Genomic DNA, 17,655 nt, shown 5'->3' on the forward strand with positions numbered 1-17,655 from the left:
CAAAACTTATATTTGTGGAATAATTACTAATTTCTCATTCTTGTCCTGGAGGTGGCGGTAATGTGCTTGGCAAATGCCTGGGTAGTTGGACTCACTTCCTCCAGTTCGGCGATCCTCTTGTTGAACGATTCGCAGAGCGCATCCATTTCTCGCTGCGCTTGCTCCCTGACACGCTGCGGCTCACCCGTCTCTCGACCAGCTAGACTCTCCAGAGCTTTCCTGACAAAGCATTCGCAGACGAGGCCAAGCTCATTAATATGTATCGGATTTTTACAAACCTGGATGGCGGAGAAGCTCTTACGACGCAGACACGAGCAGCTCCTGCTTCTCTGCTAAGTCTCTCTTCATGGACTCCAGTTCCACTTTCAACTCAATGTTCTGTGAAGAGACGTCATTTATTCTATTGTGGGAATGCTAAAACTTAATTTTTTATTTGAATGTGCCCTTAATGGCACTGTTAAGATGGGACTACAGTGGAGGGCTGTTAATAACACAGATTTTTAACAAAGTTATTTTATTGGGTGGTTACAGTTTAGACAAGATCAAATTTAGAGCAGTGCGCCTCGAGTGTAGTGCCACGCTGAGCTCTACCATGAGGGATAATTAAGGAAGAAGCAGCAGGGAAGGTCTCTAACAAAGCATAGTAATCAAATGTATATGAGTATTGTGGTACTGTATGGTTCGGTTGAAACGTTTGGTGTTAAATATACAGTATGTAGTTGCAGTTTAATTACAACATCGATGCTTATTCCCATTAGCTCATCTATGGCTTTTTGCATCAGATGTTAGCGTTAGGCTAGTGGGCTTTTGTCATTATGAGGTTTGGTTGAACATTTTGGGGTTTAAATAATATTTCATTGTATGTAGCAGGCGGTATGGAGATCCCCCCCCCCACCGTTTTGAATATATCCTCCGTTGAGTTGTTGCATTTCTGCTGCATGCGCTCTTCCATGAAGTAAATGCGCAGTTTCAGGTTGAAATTCTCCTTCTTTAATGCTGTGATTTGCTGTTGACAAAAGCAAACAAAACACATGAGCACGTTATTACCACAAGACTCGCCTGTTGTTGTTGTCTCTAATCCAATTGTTTTGAGTTGAATACTATTTGACTGCTGTGAATCCATGAATCACATGCACCGAACAAATGTACGCTGTGTGTTGAAATGAATGAAGGCCTGCCTCATGCTTGCAAGTGAGAGCCAACTGTGCATCATTGTGTCGCGGGGGCTGTGAGCACCATGCATCTGGAAATGTGAGGTGGACTGTGGGGGTTGGGGATGCAGTCTGCTCACTTCCAGTTCGTAAAACATCTCATCATGGAGCCAGCAGACAGGGAGTTCAGGCCAACATGTCTGAGGGTCAGCATGCAAACCACATCCTCCTCCTCCTCTTCTTCAACAAATGTCCATAAATGGTTTAGCGTGGTTTAGGTGGAGCGTAACACAATGCAACTTGGACGCAACAGTCAATGGAATCAGATGTATAAGGAGACTGACTAACTAAATAACTACCAAACACTTATCAAACAACAAATTGCAATTTCGGTGTTATCGAACTAATTAGTTTACATTTGCACAAGCTAGAGTAGCGTAGAGTCAATTCTTTTGTATTGTAAAGTGCATCTGTTTTGTGTAACGTAACTAACTAAATTCAGTCATGTATTTTTGTATAATCTGATTTACTAACTCAACAACAAACCAGTGAATTGCAGTTTTTTTTGTAATCTAACTAATGGACTTAACGAGTTGATGAAGTGTCGTAATTGTTGAGTTATTAACTAGCTGGCCAATTAATTATCTTAGTGTAGTTTTGCATAATCTAACTAACCAACTAACAAGCTAGCCAACAAGCTAACCAACTATCTAACTAACCAGCTAACACTATCAAACCATAAAATTGATCAGAAATCATGAATGTAAAGCGCTGCTGTACCGGTGTTGTTTTGTGTGACCCAACTACCCACAAATATGTTGTGCTATGTAGTTTTTGTATATTCAAATTTACTGACTCACCAACTAACAAGTGAATCTTAGTTTTTGTGTAATCTAACTAACTGGATTAACTAGCCAGCTCGGGAGCCAACTACGGGAACCCGATCCAAAGCACTTACATTTTCATAGTCCTTCATGGTGAGGGCTTTGATGGGGGACATCTTGCTAGGACAGGACGGCGCTGTTGAGACAACAAGAACGGATTAGTCACACGGCCCGGGGCTTCTAGAAAGTTCTTTTGCCAAATCTAGTCGGCCCACCATCACGCTTGTCTCCAGGCTGTTGTGATCAGACAAATATAGAGGCAGAGGAGGCAATTCTTTTGGAAACTCCCAACTCCTTATCTGCACATTGAAAGGCTAACAGTAACAGCTCCATCATTTTCACCTTTACTAACGACTAGGGAAGTTTGATACCCTTTTTTTCCAGAACAATACCAGTATGAGTATTCACCCTTGGGTACTCAACGATACAGAATAATACAACTAGTACTTTTCACCCATAAAATTTCAGTTAAGGCAATGAGTTTCTTTCTGACACTGATGTGTCAAAACTGCCATATTGTAGCGCCAACTACTCGCAAGGAGGACTTACACATTTTTTAAGTGGCTGCTGTCAGCAGAATTAACAAGTACCTTAAAACCAATACAGTACTTGCCCAGCCTGAGCAACGACCATTGCTCTCCATTTCTCACAAACTCAAGCGTTTCTGAAGCTCGTCTGTAAGAATGATTTTGACTCACTTGGCGATCGACCAGTAAATCGACCTAATGGGCACCTTTGCTATACAAGTTTTGCTTTAATTTATGACTTAAATATTTTGGCTTTTGCAAAAGACCTGGACGTCATATTGATTGTTTTAGATTAATTAACATTTTGTGATATAAAAAAAGAGACCAAGAAGAATCATTTTACAATTTTTTGTCACCCTTTTATATCCACTGAACTTCTCTTCAGCATCAATCAAAATGATTGCCTTTGTAAAGGCAGTCTGTGTACTCTGCACCCTTGTCACATTTGCAAGTTGCTCGGCAAGAGAAACATCACGGGGATCACCTAATTAGACTCTTGCGGCCGATTGCTTTACTCATGTTTGGAAACGGATGACAACAGTGGCACGTTAATGAACACACAAGGGGAACACAACAGCAATTAAACAAAAGGGAAGCTTTGTCCTACCTGTCATGACGGCTGTGGTGGACTGGTCTCCAGCATTTATCGAGCCCGGCAGGCTGCAGCTGCGGATAAAATCATTTGGTGAGCTGAATTAATAGGAGGCCCGGTGGCCAATCACTATGTTACTGCATCAAGTCACAGCTGCATACAGGCTGAAGGGAGCAGTGCTTCTTTTTTTTTTTTTTTTAAAGACAGAGTTGTGTTTATGCGTTACTCACGCTGGCCGCTTGCACACAGCCCTACGGACACTCCAGAAATAGCTCTGTGCTTCATCTACATGGCCCAGCTTTCACTCGCTCGCTCTCTCCCTTGCTCTCTCTCTCTCGCTTTCTCACTCGCTCTCACTGTGTGTGACAGACTCGGCATGTGCCAGTGGCAGCCAAGCTCTCAAATTCAAAACAACAAGACATTTTGCTTTGGTGCGAAGACAAAAAGAGCACTGTGATGTTGTCACTTCACCCAGCCCTAAAACAAACAAACATCAACTCTGGCGAAACACATCTGCACAACCTCAACGCACTTAAGGACTCCACTGGGAATTTAAAAAAAAGTGACTTAATTCATGGTTAGACTGGTTTTGGCTTGAATGTTTGCTTTCGTGACCCTTGACATCTGACCCTTGGTGAACTAATATTATGACGCGAGGCTGCCTCCAGCACCTGTCACAACAAATACGTTGGAAACAATTCAGATTTTTTCATATTAGTCACTATTAGATTATATTACTCCGTTTGTGATATGAGTACTTCTGATCACTGCAATACTACTACTACAACAACTAATAATCATAATAATAATAATACTGATGAGGCAAGGGCAGAGGCCCCTAAACCCAATAAAGTGCATCTTCTTTTTACATCTTTATATCCTAAACAATCATTGAGCATAAGACCTTATATTTTTAGTAATGGTACTTCTCCGCCTTTCAGCAATATACCTACGAGCTGCTAAGTCTGCTTATTTTACCGCCACATGTACTTTATTCAGCTTCCAATCAACGGAATTATTTGACATGGATGACTGCTGATAACAACACAAAAGGTAGACATTCATGCCTGGATATGATGTTTCCATAAAATGTAGATACCCATGGAAACGTTCCAGAAAGTTTGACAAAAAACACACAGTAAGACTTCATACATCACACACTTCCTGTGCAGATGAAGAGGAAGCATGCCAGCGCATGTGACAGATTTCAGCAAACAATGAAACAAAATGCAAAAAAAACACTGATCACAACGCATGCTGCCATATTAAAGAGCACCAGTATAAAATAGGCGGGAAAGAATCAGTTACTGACAATTTAGCAGACAAATCCGTATTAACCAGCCCCAAACAAGAAACAGCACAACAATGACTTCCTCGTTTTCGCGTTTCTGCTAACCACTCGTCCATGTTCCGACCAGTTTGCCCGAGTCACTGCGAGTCTCTCGTGAGGCAGCACGATTTGTCGTAATTCACACCGCTCATATCAGCTAACATCTTGGATTACTCTGGCGTCTCGCTTGCCACCTGGATGTCCTCCTAAAGTCTCGGTTAGAGATGCTTCTGCTAGACACAGGCACCAGGACAGTCTAAGGGGCTACAAACACAACAGTACACTAACACAGCAGCAGCATCAGTAAGTCAGGGTTAAATGAGTCTGTTTCACCTACCGGGACGGCTCACTCAGCTCTCCCCAATGTCGCTGCAAGTAAGCAGGAGGGCAACAAGCAACATGACAAGTAAATGTACCGCTGTGGATGTTACTGTGCGAGGAGGCGGAGAACTATACGCAGAGACGCCTCAGTGAATGGGTTGGACCTTTGCTGCAAAAATGGCAGCATGTCCAGTCCGCCACATTGGATGTGACAGATGTAACCTCATAAATTAATGTAAGCATGGTACCTTATAATTTGTTCCCTAAGCAAGATAATGCCTCAATTTACTCAATTTTTTCCATTGATATTGATTGAAATCACATGAATCCACTCAAACAATATATCTATTCATTCATTACCTGTACCGCATCTTCAAACAATATAAAAATAAAATAAAAATGTTGATTTTTGTTTTGCATTTCTTATCAAAAAATAAAAAATAAAAATACTACAAAGATGGTGGCTAACTAAGAGATGGCATTTTTTTTAATTTGCTTTTAGTTTTGCCTTGCCTAACTCTACCGTGTGTGAGAGTGTGTGCGCGCGTGCATTAAGGTTTACAGCTTTTTTTTTTACATTTTAAAGTATGGCAATTACTCGAGCCACATAACCACATCCAATATGGAGGCGACGTAAACGTACGATTCGGCAATCAATGAGTACATAATTCACTCTGGCCTCACATTATTTCCGCAGTCGTGCGCAAAGCCTGCCAGCCAATCAGCACCCGGACCCTGTATGATTGACGTTACTCGTAGCTCGTACTTTAGGAATAACGTCAGTACTATTACTCACATAATAACGGGCTTACTGTCACGTGGTATTATTATCGATAACTCGCACTAACTGTTATAAAGCTAAAAAGTGTAAGTTTATAAGAAGAAAAAAAGTCCTTTGACAAGTACGCAAGAGGCTCCCCGTAGCTATCAATACGTGGCACACAAAAAACGGCTCAGTGTACACTGAAATACACGATATGGTCCAAAATGTATCCATTTGATAGTCCATGATGAATTACTCTAGGTTATCTTTTGCTTGTAGAGCCTCTTTTCCCAAGTGGAAACGCACACAAATGCTAATCGTTAGCAGGCAAGCTCCAGACTTTTTTTTTTTACCTTCCGTTCAAGTCAACGGGGAGCGTCTGGTCGTCTCCCACCACGGAGTCCATTGTAGTATTTGTATCTTAGTTGGTGCTCTCCAACGCGCGTCTTAGCATTTTCAGTGTGCAAATGTGTCCGTTTAATGCTGTAAAAGCGGGACATGATTCAAAATTGTCCAGGCTACCGCCATCGTGATACAACTGACGTCACGGTAGTGCGCGTTGGAGGCAGGCGTTGCTTTCGATAGTTTTGGTGTTTCTCACACGACAGTGGGATTCACAACAGCACGGCCGATTTTAAATGCGACAAAGCAAAATTACAGTAACTGCATTATATTATATGCTTTTATAAATAAAACCAATGAATATTGGTGGAATTTGTCATGATTCAATTGCTAACAAAGGAACTGCGTTTCGAAAATTTCGAATTTGCGAGTGTTCATAAATGCGGCGTGTGACTGGGTGGATACTCTCAACAAACTATTGGCCAAAACAAACATTTCTGGGCGGTTCGTGGCAGCTTGAAAAATAAATTGGCGATCAAAGCAAACAATTTCTCCCTTTGCATCATCTAATGTTTGTTGGACTTAGACGTTGGCTCGTCAACATTAGCGATTTCGAGTGTTTTATTTAATCATTATTTTTTTTACAGTTTACAGATTACGATTATAGTAAGGCTAACGTGTTACCGATTCATGCGTGCGCGCGTGTGCGTGTGCGCGCGCGCGTGCCAATCGCAGGGTACACGTAGACAAAAAAACATCCGGGCCCACATACCTAGGGGCGAGTGTCCAATCATCCCAACCAACCTGCTACGCGTGTTTTTTTTAGGAGGGGGGGGGGGGGGGGGGGGGCAGAGTACCCGGAGAAAACCCACGCAAGAACGGGGAGAACATGCAAATTCCACACAGAAAGGCCTGAGCCGGAATCAAACCCACGACCTCTGCACTGTTATGCCATCGTGCTAACCAGTCGTCCATCGTGCCGCCCGTAGGTAACATAATAAAGGAAATATTTGGGAGAGGATTTTACATGTTCTCTTAGAATTTAAAAGGCGGTGTAGACTTTTCACAGCAGACCTGGACGAGATCAGGTTTTAGTGATTATAAATAAGTAAGAACTACAAATAAAGATCCACACAAAATTGAAAGTTTTTATTGAACAAATGGGACGCCAAGTAGAGAGCAGAGACTGATAACGTTTGTAGCGTGAGATAGTTTCACTTAATATAAATATAATAACAGGATAATGTTATCATATTACCAAAACAGGCAGGTTGTATTCAAGAAGGCAAACGGAAACCTTATTCACTTTTTGCTTGGGTGTCATACACAAAATGTCAGGTTTTCTCAACTTGATTTCATGTCTACAACACAATTATAAAACATACACAAAAACAAACCAAACAAAAGAAGAAACAGTTCACATATTTTGCATTTTGTTTTTCCTTAAAAACACAAGTAATAGAATAGCACCTGATACAGTACATGGTGGATTATCATAGGGAAACAAACAAAGACATATATATATTGCAATAAATTTGTTCTCTGGAGCCCCAAAATTTACACATAAGAAAAATATATAAACTCCAAGACCAGTTGGGTCAACTGATTTAATTAATTAATATATATATATATATATATATATATATATATATATATATATATATATATATATATATATATATATATATATATATATATATATATATATATATATATATATATATATATATATATCTTCCGTGAAGAGAGTAGACAGAGATTTTGCTGCTCCACAAATTAAATAAAATTAAATTAGCAAGGACGGGCATCCACGGTATACAAACATACATGTTTTTTTTTCCTATTACATATACAGCTGTTGCATAGGGTGCTTTGTATAAAGAAATGTATACATATTTGGGAAAGAACCCTTGCTCAATACTGAATAACTACAATCATGGAATCTAGACACTGCATGTATATATATATATATATATATATATATGTTATATGTACACTTTCTTTATTGTTTTAAATTAATCCAAGCGATCCTGCACTATGAACAACAGAGTGTGTCAGCAGAGTGGTGTAATTACAGTATAATTATTAGCAACTTTCATTCATTTACTATTGAAGAAAAATGTGAATAGATGCAAGGATCCCAAACTGACCCAAAAAATAAAAAGAAATTACTAAGAGATCAAAACCTCCATATTATATATATATATATATATATATAGTTTTTTTTTTAATATTTTATATATACTTTTTTCCCTCAATGACTAAAGCTGCAGAAGTTCACATCAGTGGTATCTATAACAAGTCTTTTCTCACACCACTGAGTTTTACAAATCTCCCTTTTGGAGTGCACACTAATTAATAAATACTCATGTGATTTCTGCCAGAACAAAAAAGAAAAACAACCCCCCCCACCTCCACAAAAAAAACAACAACCTCCCCACCCCAAAAAAACACGACAGTAATATTGGAAGGAGATGAACACCAAAATAAAATATAGTAAAATGCACTGCCCCTCTCATTTCAATTCAAACTGTAACATTATCTTCTCCTTTTCTATTGCACTTGAAGATGAGATAAACATGTATGAAAGGAAATCATAAGAATACATTTATGTACATTATTTTATTATATTTTTCTCTCATAGGATATTAGAATGGATTTCTTTTGTTGTTGTTGCCAAAAATAAAACCAGGTGGTACACGGAATGTATAGAAAAATAAGTTATGATTATAATCCGGATCAATTGACTGGCCCACCAGGCGTCCCTCCACTTGGAAATGTTCCAGAGAGATGATGTAGGCCTGTTTTTTGCTTTTATATTTCACGGAGGAGCTGGAAGAAGCTTTTGAGAAGATATTAGTGCAAGAACTCCCCCGGCTCCTTCTCGTCTGCTCTCCCTCAATGAGAGGTTGGCAGAAGCTGGGTGGCGAGGGAAGGCTGGGCTGTTGTCGGGATGAGGTGACCACTGAGAATTCCACCACCATGACACTTCCCGGCTCACACGAAGCAGACGGGACCAATCTCCAGGTGGTAGTGCGATGCGGGGCTGGTCTCGGGGAGACGGACCACATCAGTAATGGGGAGCAGGGACGGGTCCAAGGAGCGGAACACGAACCGGGCCTGGTGCCAGCGGCCGTCTTTCATCTGCAAGCAATATATTATATATATATTAATATATTATTTGCAACAGTCAACACACACACACGCACATACATACATATACATATATTTACTTATCTATTTATTTTCAATTGCTGCCTTGTTTGTCACTGTGCGCTGGTGCGATGTTGCAGCTACCCACAAACGCAATACATATTGATGTTTAGCGCAAACGTGTAAATGTTTGGTATATTTTAAATTGAACCAATTGTAAATTGTGTATTTTACCAAACACATAGACAAAAGTCTACTAGTTTACTGCTAACACACAATGCAAAACACCAGAGACGAGCTAACAAAGCTAGCGTCTATGTCACAGTACGCATTTAAGCGAAATGAAGACCAGGAGATCAAAGACGTACCCAGCAAGAGTCCTCCACAACATCAGGCTCGAGTTCTCCTCCGGCCTCAAATATCTCGCCGGTCCACGCCTTGAAGTGCACTGAGGATTCCAGAGAAGCCGGCAAATCCTGGCCGCCACTCCAGACAGCGACGTTCAAGCAGTGGATGGTGACGTGCTGGACCGCCTCGCCGCTCAGCAAGTGGAGGAAGTTCATCTGGACGCGGCCAACGCTGACTCCTGGCTGCAAAGAAACAGACGTGTGTACAATAGCGCCATATAATTCCTTTCACTTGATTGGTGTATGTGTCAGTATGTTTTTGGATACCTTGGATACGGTTATTGGCTTAAGACAAGTCTGTCCGCCACCCGTAAAGTTGCAGGAGACTTCAATTGTGTCGGACGTGCAGCCAAGGTTAGGGTCAATCCAATAAGTGCCTGCAACACAAGAGTTGGGTTAGCGTTAGCGTGGCAGCCTTGCAACAAGAAGGTTCTTTGTTTTAATGTGTGCTGAAAGTTTATAATAACCGTCACAGGTATGCATATTCTGATAGCTAGTTATGACATTTTGCATTATATGTTCGCATGAAGCTAGCAGACTTTTGTTGGACAAAAATGAATGGTTTGCTTGAACATTTTGATGTTTAAAAAAATAATTCTCTTTTCTTTTATGAGTCGGTTTTACAGACTTCAATTGTGTGTGATTTAATAAACGCAACGATATTGCATACCGTCATTTAACTTTTGTTCACAGCTGTGCAGGTCCTTGCAGATGCGGGCAGGATTGTCCCTGGTGCCCAGTGGGTTCTTCAGGCTCTGGATCAGGTTAGTGAGGTAGTGGAGGGTCTTGAAGATCTCTGCACCCTGGTCCAGCATGGGCAGGTCCATCACTAGCTTATTCTATCAACAAGATGCAACAAGTGGGTGAATCTTTGCTACTGATCAGAAGACCGACCAACCCCGTAATTCACTACTCCAAAAAAGTTTGGGATAATGAGGCTGTAAATGAGGCACATCCAGAGGTTAAAAACAAAATTAAAAAAAAAAAACAACAGCTCCTAAACGAGATGACATATTAGGGCTTTGGAGTGTGGGCACCTGTTCTCGGTTCATCCTGAAATTTCACCCCCATACCTGATATCTTTAATTTAATGTGAGCAGTGTAATAGTTGACGTTACTCACGAACCTCATTCCTGAGCTGGCTGTGTGAATCCATATACAAAAGACCATCCTCTTTCTGAAGGGGGAAAACAAGTTGTTAGAGTTTGATTTCTTGTCTGTGGCCCTTAATGTTATTATCGGGCATAAGAATCTTACAAATGATGGCGGGACACGCATGGGACCCTAGGAAGAAGCAAAAGAAAACAAAGAATGATCACAAGAACTTCACATGATTCAATTGAATTCAAGTAGAAAATCTTACTGGTGGGCCACGGCGTCCACGAGGTCCAGGAGCTCCCTAACCAAGACAAAATCACACTTGCTGAGTGAGTCTTTATGCTTCAAGTCAGACAAAAATAAAAGATAAAAAACATGCACAACATACCCTTGGTCCTTGCACTCCCTGTTTGGACAAAAAGGGACAAAAAAAAAAAAAAAGAAAGGTTAAGTAATGTTTTACATTTCAACGTGCCAGCATGATCGTTTCATTACGATAATAATTACCATGGCACCACGGTTGCCTTTCTCGCCTCTGGGACCCTGGAGAAAAAAAAAACACGATGACCGTTAATGTTTGGTATAAATTGTCTTTAATGTTTAGGCAAACACACATGTGGGGTTCACTGAAGAAAAGTAAGTACGTTATATTTCTCTGGAGACTCAAAATTGTGATAGATGTTTACAAAAAAAGGCTGTTATAAATCTATGTATGTATAAACAATGTATTTTTTGAAGACTATGCTGTACATATTTTAATGATTACAAAAACATGTTCTAGTGGAGGACTAAATTGTGTTATTTACGACAACAGAAATGTCACTTTTTTGATAGCTATGCGAAAACGAGATGCTTGGAGATTTCAAACCAGTTTTTGGTATTTGGTTCTTTGAAGACTATAAATAATCTTTACAACGTTTTGAAAATTACAACTGTTAGATTTGATGAAGATTCTAAATTGTCTTTTGTTTTTAAAAATCACTCAAAACTGTGGTTGATATTTCCGAAAACATGTACATTAGTTTTTTTTGGAGACTAAATCACATGCCACTTGTACGAAAACACTTCCGTTTGGTATAGACTTGAAACTGTCACTGAGGGTGAGAAAAAAAAAATTGTGTGGATTTGTGTCATTAAAAACTGTCAATATGTACACTGTGTAGTACGTACTGCGCTTCCACTGGGGCCAATAATTCCAACAGGGCCCATGACACCGCTGCGGCCCTGATTGAGAGAATGAGTTAGAGCAACAAAAGAGAAAAAAAGACAGGAATGGCCTTTTATATCTCTATCTTCCCACCATGTTGCCTTGTGGCCCTTTTGGACCTCGTATGCCTTTTGGGCCAAAGTCTCCTGAAGGCCCCTGAAAAATGCAATGAGACACACTATTAAGATTTTTGCATGTCACTAATGTACTACATGTACCATAACATTTTTTTTCCCATACCTTTGGACCAAAAACTCCAAGAATTCCAGGAAAGCCAGATTCACCAACATCACCCTGAATGACAAGTCAGCATTATTCTTCTTATTAGTACCCAGAGAGCTGTCTGCTCGTCTACTATGTCTGTGAGGATTTGCAAGACACTCACAGGTTGTCCTTTCGGTCCGGCATCTCCCCGTGTCCCTGGAAGTCCCATTCCACCTCGAAAGCCTCTTTTCCCCGGAGGTCCGCTTTGTCCGCGAAGACCTCGCTCCCCCTGGTCAGATAGGACAATAGTCATGAGGGTATACTGTACATGACGCTAGTAGACCACCCAGGTCTTACCTTTGGTCCGAAGGCTCCCTGATCTCCTGGAAGTCCCGTCACACCGGTCTTGCCACGAGAGCCAGCCTTGCCTGGGAGACCAGTCTCTCCATCATTCCCATGCTCTCCCTGGAAAATAATTCCAGTTATTGACCTTGAGAAAACTCAATCGTTTGGGAAACAATACAGCATGTTGGTTTCACCGCAGATTTTAAATGGTCTTTAATTTAGTGAAAACACAAACGCTACGTTGGTTGAAGACGGTAAAATGACTTTGATGTTGATGACAAATGTTTAATGGCTGAAATTGAAGAAAAGATCTACATTTGGTGCGTTGAAGGCGCTTTTGTATATTTAAGAAACATTGTCTGGCTCTTACCGGCATGCCTTTGCTTCCGTCCTTTCCTGGTGTTCCGTCCATCCCAGGTACTCCCTCCTGTCCCTCTCTGCCCACCACACCTCTGGGCCCAATAGGACCGGCTGCCCCCTGTGGAGACAAACAGGTGAGATGTTAGTATGACTGGCTTTGACACCTTCACCAAATTCTTTGGAAATGACATGCGTAAATCTGACTTACCTCAGTTCCTCTGGCTCCTTTTGCGCCGGCTTGACCCCTCTTTCCTTTTTGACCCTTAAAAGCGGAAGCATTGATTAAATCAGTGATATTTTAAAAAAGAATACATAGGCACCTGGACTTAATATTTAAGAGTTACGAGACGTCGCTTGGTCGACTCATAAAATCCTGTCAAGTCAGGTCTTCAAAAATAAAATTATAGCTTTCTTTTACTGCATGCTTTTATTTTGAAGGTCTTACTTTTTGCAGGATGTGTTACACAGAAAACTATCCATCGACCCATTATCCAAACTGCTTATCCTGACACATTGATTCCAGGAAATGAATGACCGAGTCTCGTATATTTCTGTCCGCTAATCAGGACAATATTTAGATGAAAAAAAAATAAAAATTGAATCACTTGAAAACTAGGACATTTGAGAACAGAGGTTCCAGTGTATGCTGAAATATCTTTCTAATATAAAAAAAAGTGGTGCTTTGCTGCTATCTTGTCGCCTCCATAGGCATTTTGTAATCCTTTTTAGGTGGGCGTATCAATTGTGGCTTTTCAGATAAATTAAGTTAGGTTCCACTGTAATACTAATGACAAGCATGACTCTCAACTTACTTGATCTCCTTTGGCCCCTTTGGTTCCTTGAATGCCTCGCGGTCCAGGATGCCCCTGCATGTAATGGTGGACTTGTTATGATCGGGCGACATACTAAGTCAAATATGTGGCGACACACTCACAGGAAGTCCGGAAGCACCGGCTCGGCCTCGTTCTCCATCCACACCAACTTGACCCTGGCAAAACAATGCCCACCTGATGAGCTCTCACGAAATGGAATTGCCGTGATAGCATCAGGCCACTTTTCATTTGAATATGTGTTGAATGTGTAAATAATTGAAATTTCACTTTGTAGCCAGGGTGGCCCGGTTCCCCCCTCTCTCCCCTGTCGCCCGGAGGACCCTGTGAGAACGATGCAGGGTAGTGAGTAAAAGACGCCTACATTTGGCAGATGGATTCAACATCACACGCGATGAGTAAGTCAGGGTGTGGCTTACTATGTCACCTAGAGGACCAGGAGGACCCTCGGTTTTGCCGTCATCGCCCTGCTCGCCCTGTGTGTGCACAAAAAGGACAAAAGGTTAGCGACACAATGCTGCATACCGAAGACGAACAAAAAGTGTTCCACAGAGAGTTTAGGCGTACCTTTTCACCTTTTGGTCCTGGACGCCCCATTGGGCCAGACAGTCCCTGATGGCCCTTGGTGGAAAAGCAGAAAAACGGCAAAATACATTACATGACAATGGATAGTGTTTAACGAACGTCTAAATTCATTTTTACAACATTTAGCCATAGAATCGACTGTTTGCGAGCCAATGTCAGGGCACATATAGACATCCGGTCAAGAGTCTACTCTTACATGGACTTTAAAGATCAAGTGTGAAATAATTTCCGAAAATGTTTATCCAAGTGTACCTCACACTTGATCTTTAATGTGGATACCAAAAGGATATGGAATAAATGCCCAAATCGCTTCCCAAGTTAAGCAATGGTGATCTTTATGAAGACTCTTATTGTACCTCATAACCCGAAAGACCCGTTTCCCCCTGTTGACCCATTCGACCTGGCGCTCCCTAAAAGAGACACAACAATCCATAGTAACGTTCAAAGAAGGTATTGTCTTGTCCAAATGTAGTAATGAAACAATGGGACAAGAGATCTACTTTACCACGTGTCCGATGGTCCCTCTGGAGCCTTTGGGCCCAACGCTGCCCTGTGGGCCCGTCTTGCCCACTGTTCCGGACTCTCCAAGGTGACCATGGTGACCTTTGGCACCCTAAAATACGCACGTTTTTTAAGGTTGAGTGTTTTCGAATTACGATCGGTGTGTTTTAAAAATATTTCATGTGTTTAAAGCTCGTGGAAATTTAAACTATTACACATTTTATTGCTATGCTCTCTAAATTGCAGTTTTTCATCAGTTGCACATTATGATCTGGAATGTATGTAGTAGCCCAAAATCTTAGAAAGACTGAGCCATTTCCTTGTAATTGGGCGACAAGATGATGACTAACCTTTGGACCAAGTTTGCCTCTTTCTCCAATTTTACCACATTTGCCTTCTTGGCCCTAAAAAATCAAAATCAAACCATGATGTGAATTTTTTTTAAGGATGTTGAGCATATTCAGACAATCAGAAACTCTCTTACTCTGACACCAGGGATTCCAGGACTACCAGGTGGGCCTTCCTTTCCCTTTAAACCAGTTTCGCCCTTTTCACCATTGTCACCCTCCTGGCCCATGTCCCCTTTTTCACCCTGGCATGAACACAGGACACTATTTAGGAGTCCGTACCAAAATGGTCAGTTGCTGCGCTTTTCCATTCCAGTCACCTTAGTTCCATCAGGACCAGCGGGACCAGCCTCCCCCTCTAGACCTGGCTCGCCCTGTTCACACACGACACATAACAATACTTTCAAGCAGACCTTCTCATATTGTGCAAAATAATTTGCAACAAATTATTATCTTGTATAATTTCTCGAATAGTGCATAACAACGTGTGAGGACCAGTAAGCCAATAATAATAAAAACAAATACTAAAATACATCAAGAATGCCATTTTTGTTAAAACTTCATGTGACTCGGAATTAAATGCTATAGAAACAACTGAGTTGTAAAAAAAAAGGTGTAACATGATACCCGAGCCTGGGAAAAAAAAAAGATCGGTTTGAATTGAATATTCAACTCAGTAGAGAAGATATTCCTTGCTGCTGACAAGCATACCCGAGGGCCTAGGAGTCCCTGCTCGCCGATGTTCCCGTCTGCACCGATGGCTCCCTGTCACACGTGCAACAAACACACACACACGCATCAATATTTTTCTCTTGTACAATTCAGAATATCAATGACTAAGTGTCACTACAAGTGTGGCAGTGTTACCTTGTCCCCTGGCTCGCCTGGCAGTCCTGGTTCTCCCGCGCTACCCGGAGGTCCCTGATGAGAAAAAATGGGATAACGACTCTTACACACAGTGGTGAAAACTAAGTATAAATACTCACTATATGTTCCAGGTAACTGTACTTCACATGAGTATTAATTTTTCTGACACCTTTTGACTTTTATCCCCTACATTTGAACAGAGATATCTGTACTTTGTACTCCACCTACCTTTGTAAAAATAGGTTTGTTACTTACTACAAATTTCAAGTCACTGTGTTTGAACATTTTCCTACTTTTCACAGTGCATCTTTTATGAAACTTAAGTGATGCAGGGGTGTACCCGCCTACTGCCCCAAAGAAAGTTGGAATGGGCCCCAGCACCCCTGCGGCCCTCGTGAGGAGAAGCGTTTCAAATAATCGATGGATGGGTGACTACGCTCACCTTTTGGCCAATTTCTCCCAACAGCCCCAGAGTCCCCGGCGGCCCAGGCGTCCCCTGTGGACGACAAGGACACCCTTTTAACGACCAATATAGTAACAGCAAAATATACCATTTGCATGGCTAATACAATACAATACAATGCAAAACATTTTTATTTATTTAGTGCTTTCACTTGTTGCAACAGGATTTTAATTTTGCATTTAAAAGCATTTGAATAGCTAAGAAGTTGTAGACTTCTAAAATGTTGTCATGAAATGAAATAAAAAATATAACCTTTATTGCTAACCACACATATGTCTTAAATGAATCATATAACTAATAAACTAAATAAAATTAAAACGATAAAACTATGATAGATTTGTTTTACGCGTGATTTTGACAAGCTCATTTATTTCGCGTTGCACTGCGTGTTCCTTTAATTTTATTTCTGCATCATATTTTACAGTAAATATTTACGCAAGTAAATTACCTTAAATATAAACTCAAAAAGCCCAACAATGAATTTTTATCACTATAAATGTCATTAAACATAAACACACAAACACAATAAAAAACATCTACTAATTGGAAAATGTATTAAAATAAATTACATTACACAACATGGCCATAAAATATTAAACACTGTTTCGGAAATATTTTAAGTATATAATTATCGTATAGGTTCTATTGAACGTATCTCACAATAAAAAGAAAAAAAAAGACAATTTATTGAATGATATACTTAACCCTCACATATTTAATTGGCTTCATTCATTTAATTCTGGCACAAATTTAAGCCCATGTTTTAACACCAAGTATGTTGTATAATTTCATTTTTTTTATGGATAGTCTACAGGAAGCCTTGAATGCAGCAGACGTTATTTTGCTCGCACTAAAATCCTTCCTAGTTGTAAAGCCAGTTTTGGAGCAAAAGTGCGCAACGGAAGGCAAAGAAAGCTGTTTGCTGCCAAGGAAAATCCAATAAAGCGAGTAAATATGGTCCTAAAAAGGACAGGAAATGTACAATGATTTAAGAGCGGCTTTAATATGACATTTTAGAGCCTGGGGAAAAAAGGAAAAAAAAGAAAAAGCGCAAAAATAAGAGCTTGAAGCTTGACGAGGATAACAAGACTCGTACCTGATCGCCTGCGATCCCCTTGTCCCCCGGTGACCCTGATGGCCCTTGGACACCCTTGTGATGGAAGAGTAAAAATAATATGAGTTTTTTTCAACCCAGAAAATTATTTTCTGTAGTGTTGTGGAAACTCACAGGAAAACCTTTAGGCCCTGTTTCCCCAGACTCCCCGATTTTGCCCTGGAGGATCACAACAAAAAGTTGCATACATTTAGACAAGTTCCAGGTAACAAACTTCAATCAATTATTCTTTTTTTCATCAAAGTCGTCTAAAAGTCACATCAC

General features: G+C 40.6%; 2 protein-coding genes across 3 annotated transcripts in view; both read right to left on the minus strand.

Annotated features, from left to right (window-relative positions):
• Window positions 1-6,131, minus strand: part of cdk5rap2 (CDK5 regulatory subunit associated protein 2) — a 37,730-nt gene extending 31,599 nt beyond the window's left edge. The window contains exons 1-7 of one of the 2 annotated variants that reach the window (XM_088280519.1): window positions 5,922-6,127; window positions 4,822-4,853; window positions 3,170-3,228; window positions 2,110-2,171; window positions 896-1,006; window positions 302-378; window positions 96-219 (exon numbers count right to left, since the gene is read on the minus strand). In XM_088280519.1, coding sequence (XP_088136645.1) covers window positions 96-219; window positions 302-378; window positions 896-1,006; window positions 2,110-2,171; window positions 3,170-3,176 — 381 coding nt within the window. In that variant the 5' untranslated portion in view covers window positions 3,177-3,228; window positions 4,822-4,853; window positions 5,922-6,127. Of the gene's footprint in view, window positions 1-95; window positions 220-301; window positions 379-895; window positions 1,007-2,109; window positions 2,172-3,169; window positions 3,229-4,821; window positions 4,854-5,921 lie in introns of both variants that reach the window. The other variant, XM_088280518.1, reaches the window with a different exon arrangement.
• Window positions 6,132-8,369: 2,238 nt separating this feature from the next.
• Window positions 8,370-17,655, minus strand: part of LOC148319368 (uncharacterized) — a 55,516-nt gene continuing 46,230 nt past the window's right edge. The window contains exons 31-61 of the mRNA XM_088281717.1: window positions 17,506-17,550; window positions 17,374-17,427; window positions 16,257-16,310; window positions 15,815-15,868; window positions 15,659-15,712; window positions 15,268-15,321; window positions 15,085-15,192; window positions 14,951-15,004; window positions 14,605-14,712; window positions 14,456-14,509; window positions 14,082-14,135; window positions 13,934-13,990; window positions 13,785-13,838; window positions 13,619-13,672; window positions 13,497-13,550; window positions 12,893-12,946; window positions 12,695-12,802; window positions 12,337-12,444; window positions 12,161-12,268; window positions 12,016-12,069; window positions 11,869-11,931; window positions 11,739-11,792; window positions 11,076-11,111; window positions 10,957-10,974; window positions 10,834-10,869; window positions 10,728-10,754; window positions 10,597-10,647; window positions 10,141-10,309; window positions 9,738-9,847; window positions 9,432-9,653; window positions 8,370-9,054 (exon numbers count right to left, since the gene is read on the minus strand). Coding sequence (XP_088137843.1) covers window positions 8,908-9,054; window positions 9,432-9,653; window positions 9,738-9,847; window positions 10,141-10,309; window positions 10,597-10,647; window positions 10,728-10,754; window positions 10,834-10,869; window positions 10,957-10,974; window positions 11,076-11,111; window positions 11,739-11,792; window positions 11,869-11,931; window positions 12,016-12,069; window positions 12,161-12,268; window positions 12,337-12,444; window positions 12,695-12,802; window positions 12,893-12,946; window positions 13,497-13,550; window positions 13,619-13,672; window positions 13,785-13,838; window positions 13,934-13,990; window positions 14,082-14,135; window positions 14,456-14,509; window positions 14,605-14,712; window positions 14,951-15,004; window positions 15,085-15,192; window positions 15,268-15,321; window positions 15,659-15,712; window positions 15,815-15,868; window positions 16,257-16,310; window positions 17,374-17,427; window positions 17,506-17,550 — 2,277 coding nt within the window. The 3' untranslated portion in view covers window positions 8,370-8,907. The remainder of the gene's footprint in view (window positions 9,055-9,431; window positions 9,654-9,737; window positions 9,848-10,140; window positions 10,310-10,596; window positions 10,648-10,727; window positions 10,755-10,833; window positions 10,870-10,956; window positions 10,975-11,075; window positions 11,112-11,738; window positions 11,793-11,868; window positions 11,932-12,015; window positions 12,070-12,160; window positions 12,269-12,336; window positions 12,445-12,694; window positions 12,803-12,892; window positions 12,947-13,496; window positions 13,551-13,618; window positions 13,673-13,784; window positions 13,839-13,933; window positions 13,991-14,081; window positions 14,136-14,455; window positions 14,510-14,604; window positions 14,713-14,950; window positions 15,005-15,084; window positions 15,193-15,267; window positions 15,322-15,658; window positions 15,713-15,814; window positions 15,869-16,256; window positions 16,311-17,373; window positions 17,428-17,505; window positions 17,551-17,655) is intronic.

Source organism: Idiotropiscis lumnitzeri, chromosome 18 (assembly GCF_059441095.1).
Source record: "Idiotropiscis lumnitzeri isolate Australia: NSW breed Sydney's pygmy pipehorse chromosome 18, RoL_Ilum_1.0, whole genome shotgun sequence".
Lineage (NCBI taxonomy): Eukaryota > Metazoa > Chordata > Actinopteri > Syngnathiformes > Syngnathidae > Idiotropiscis > Idiotropiscis lumnitzeri.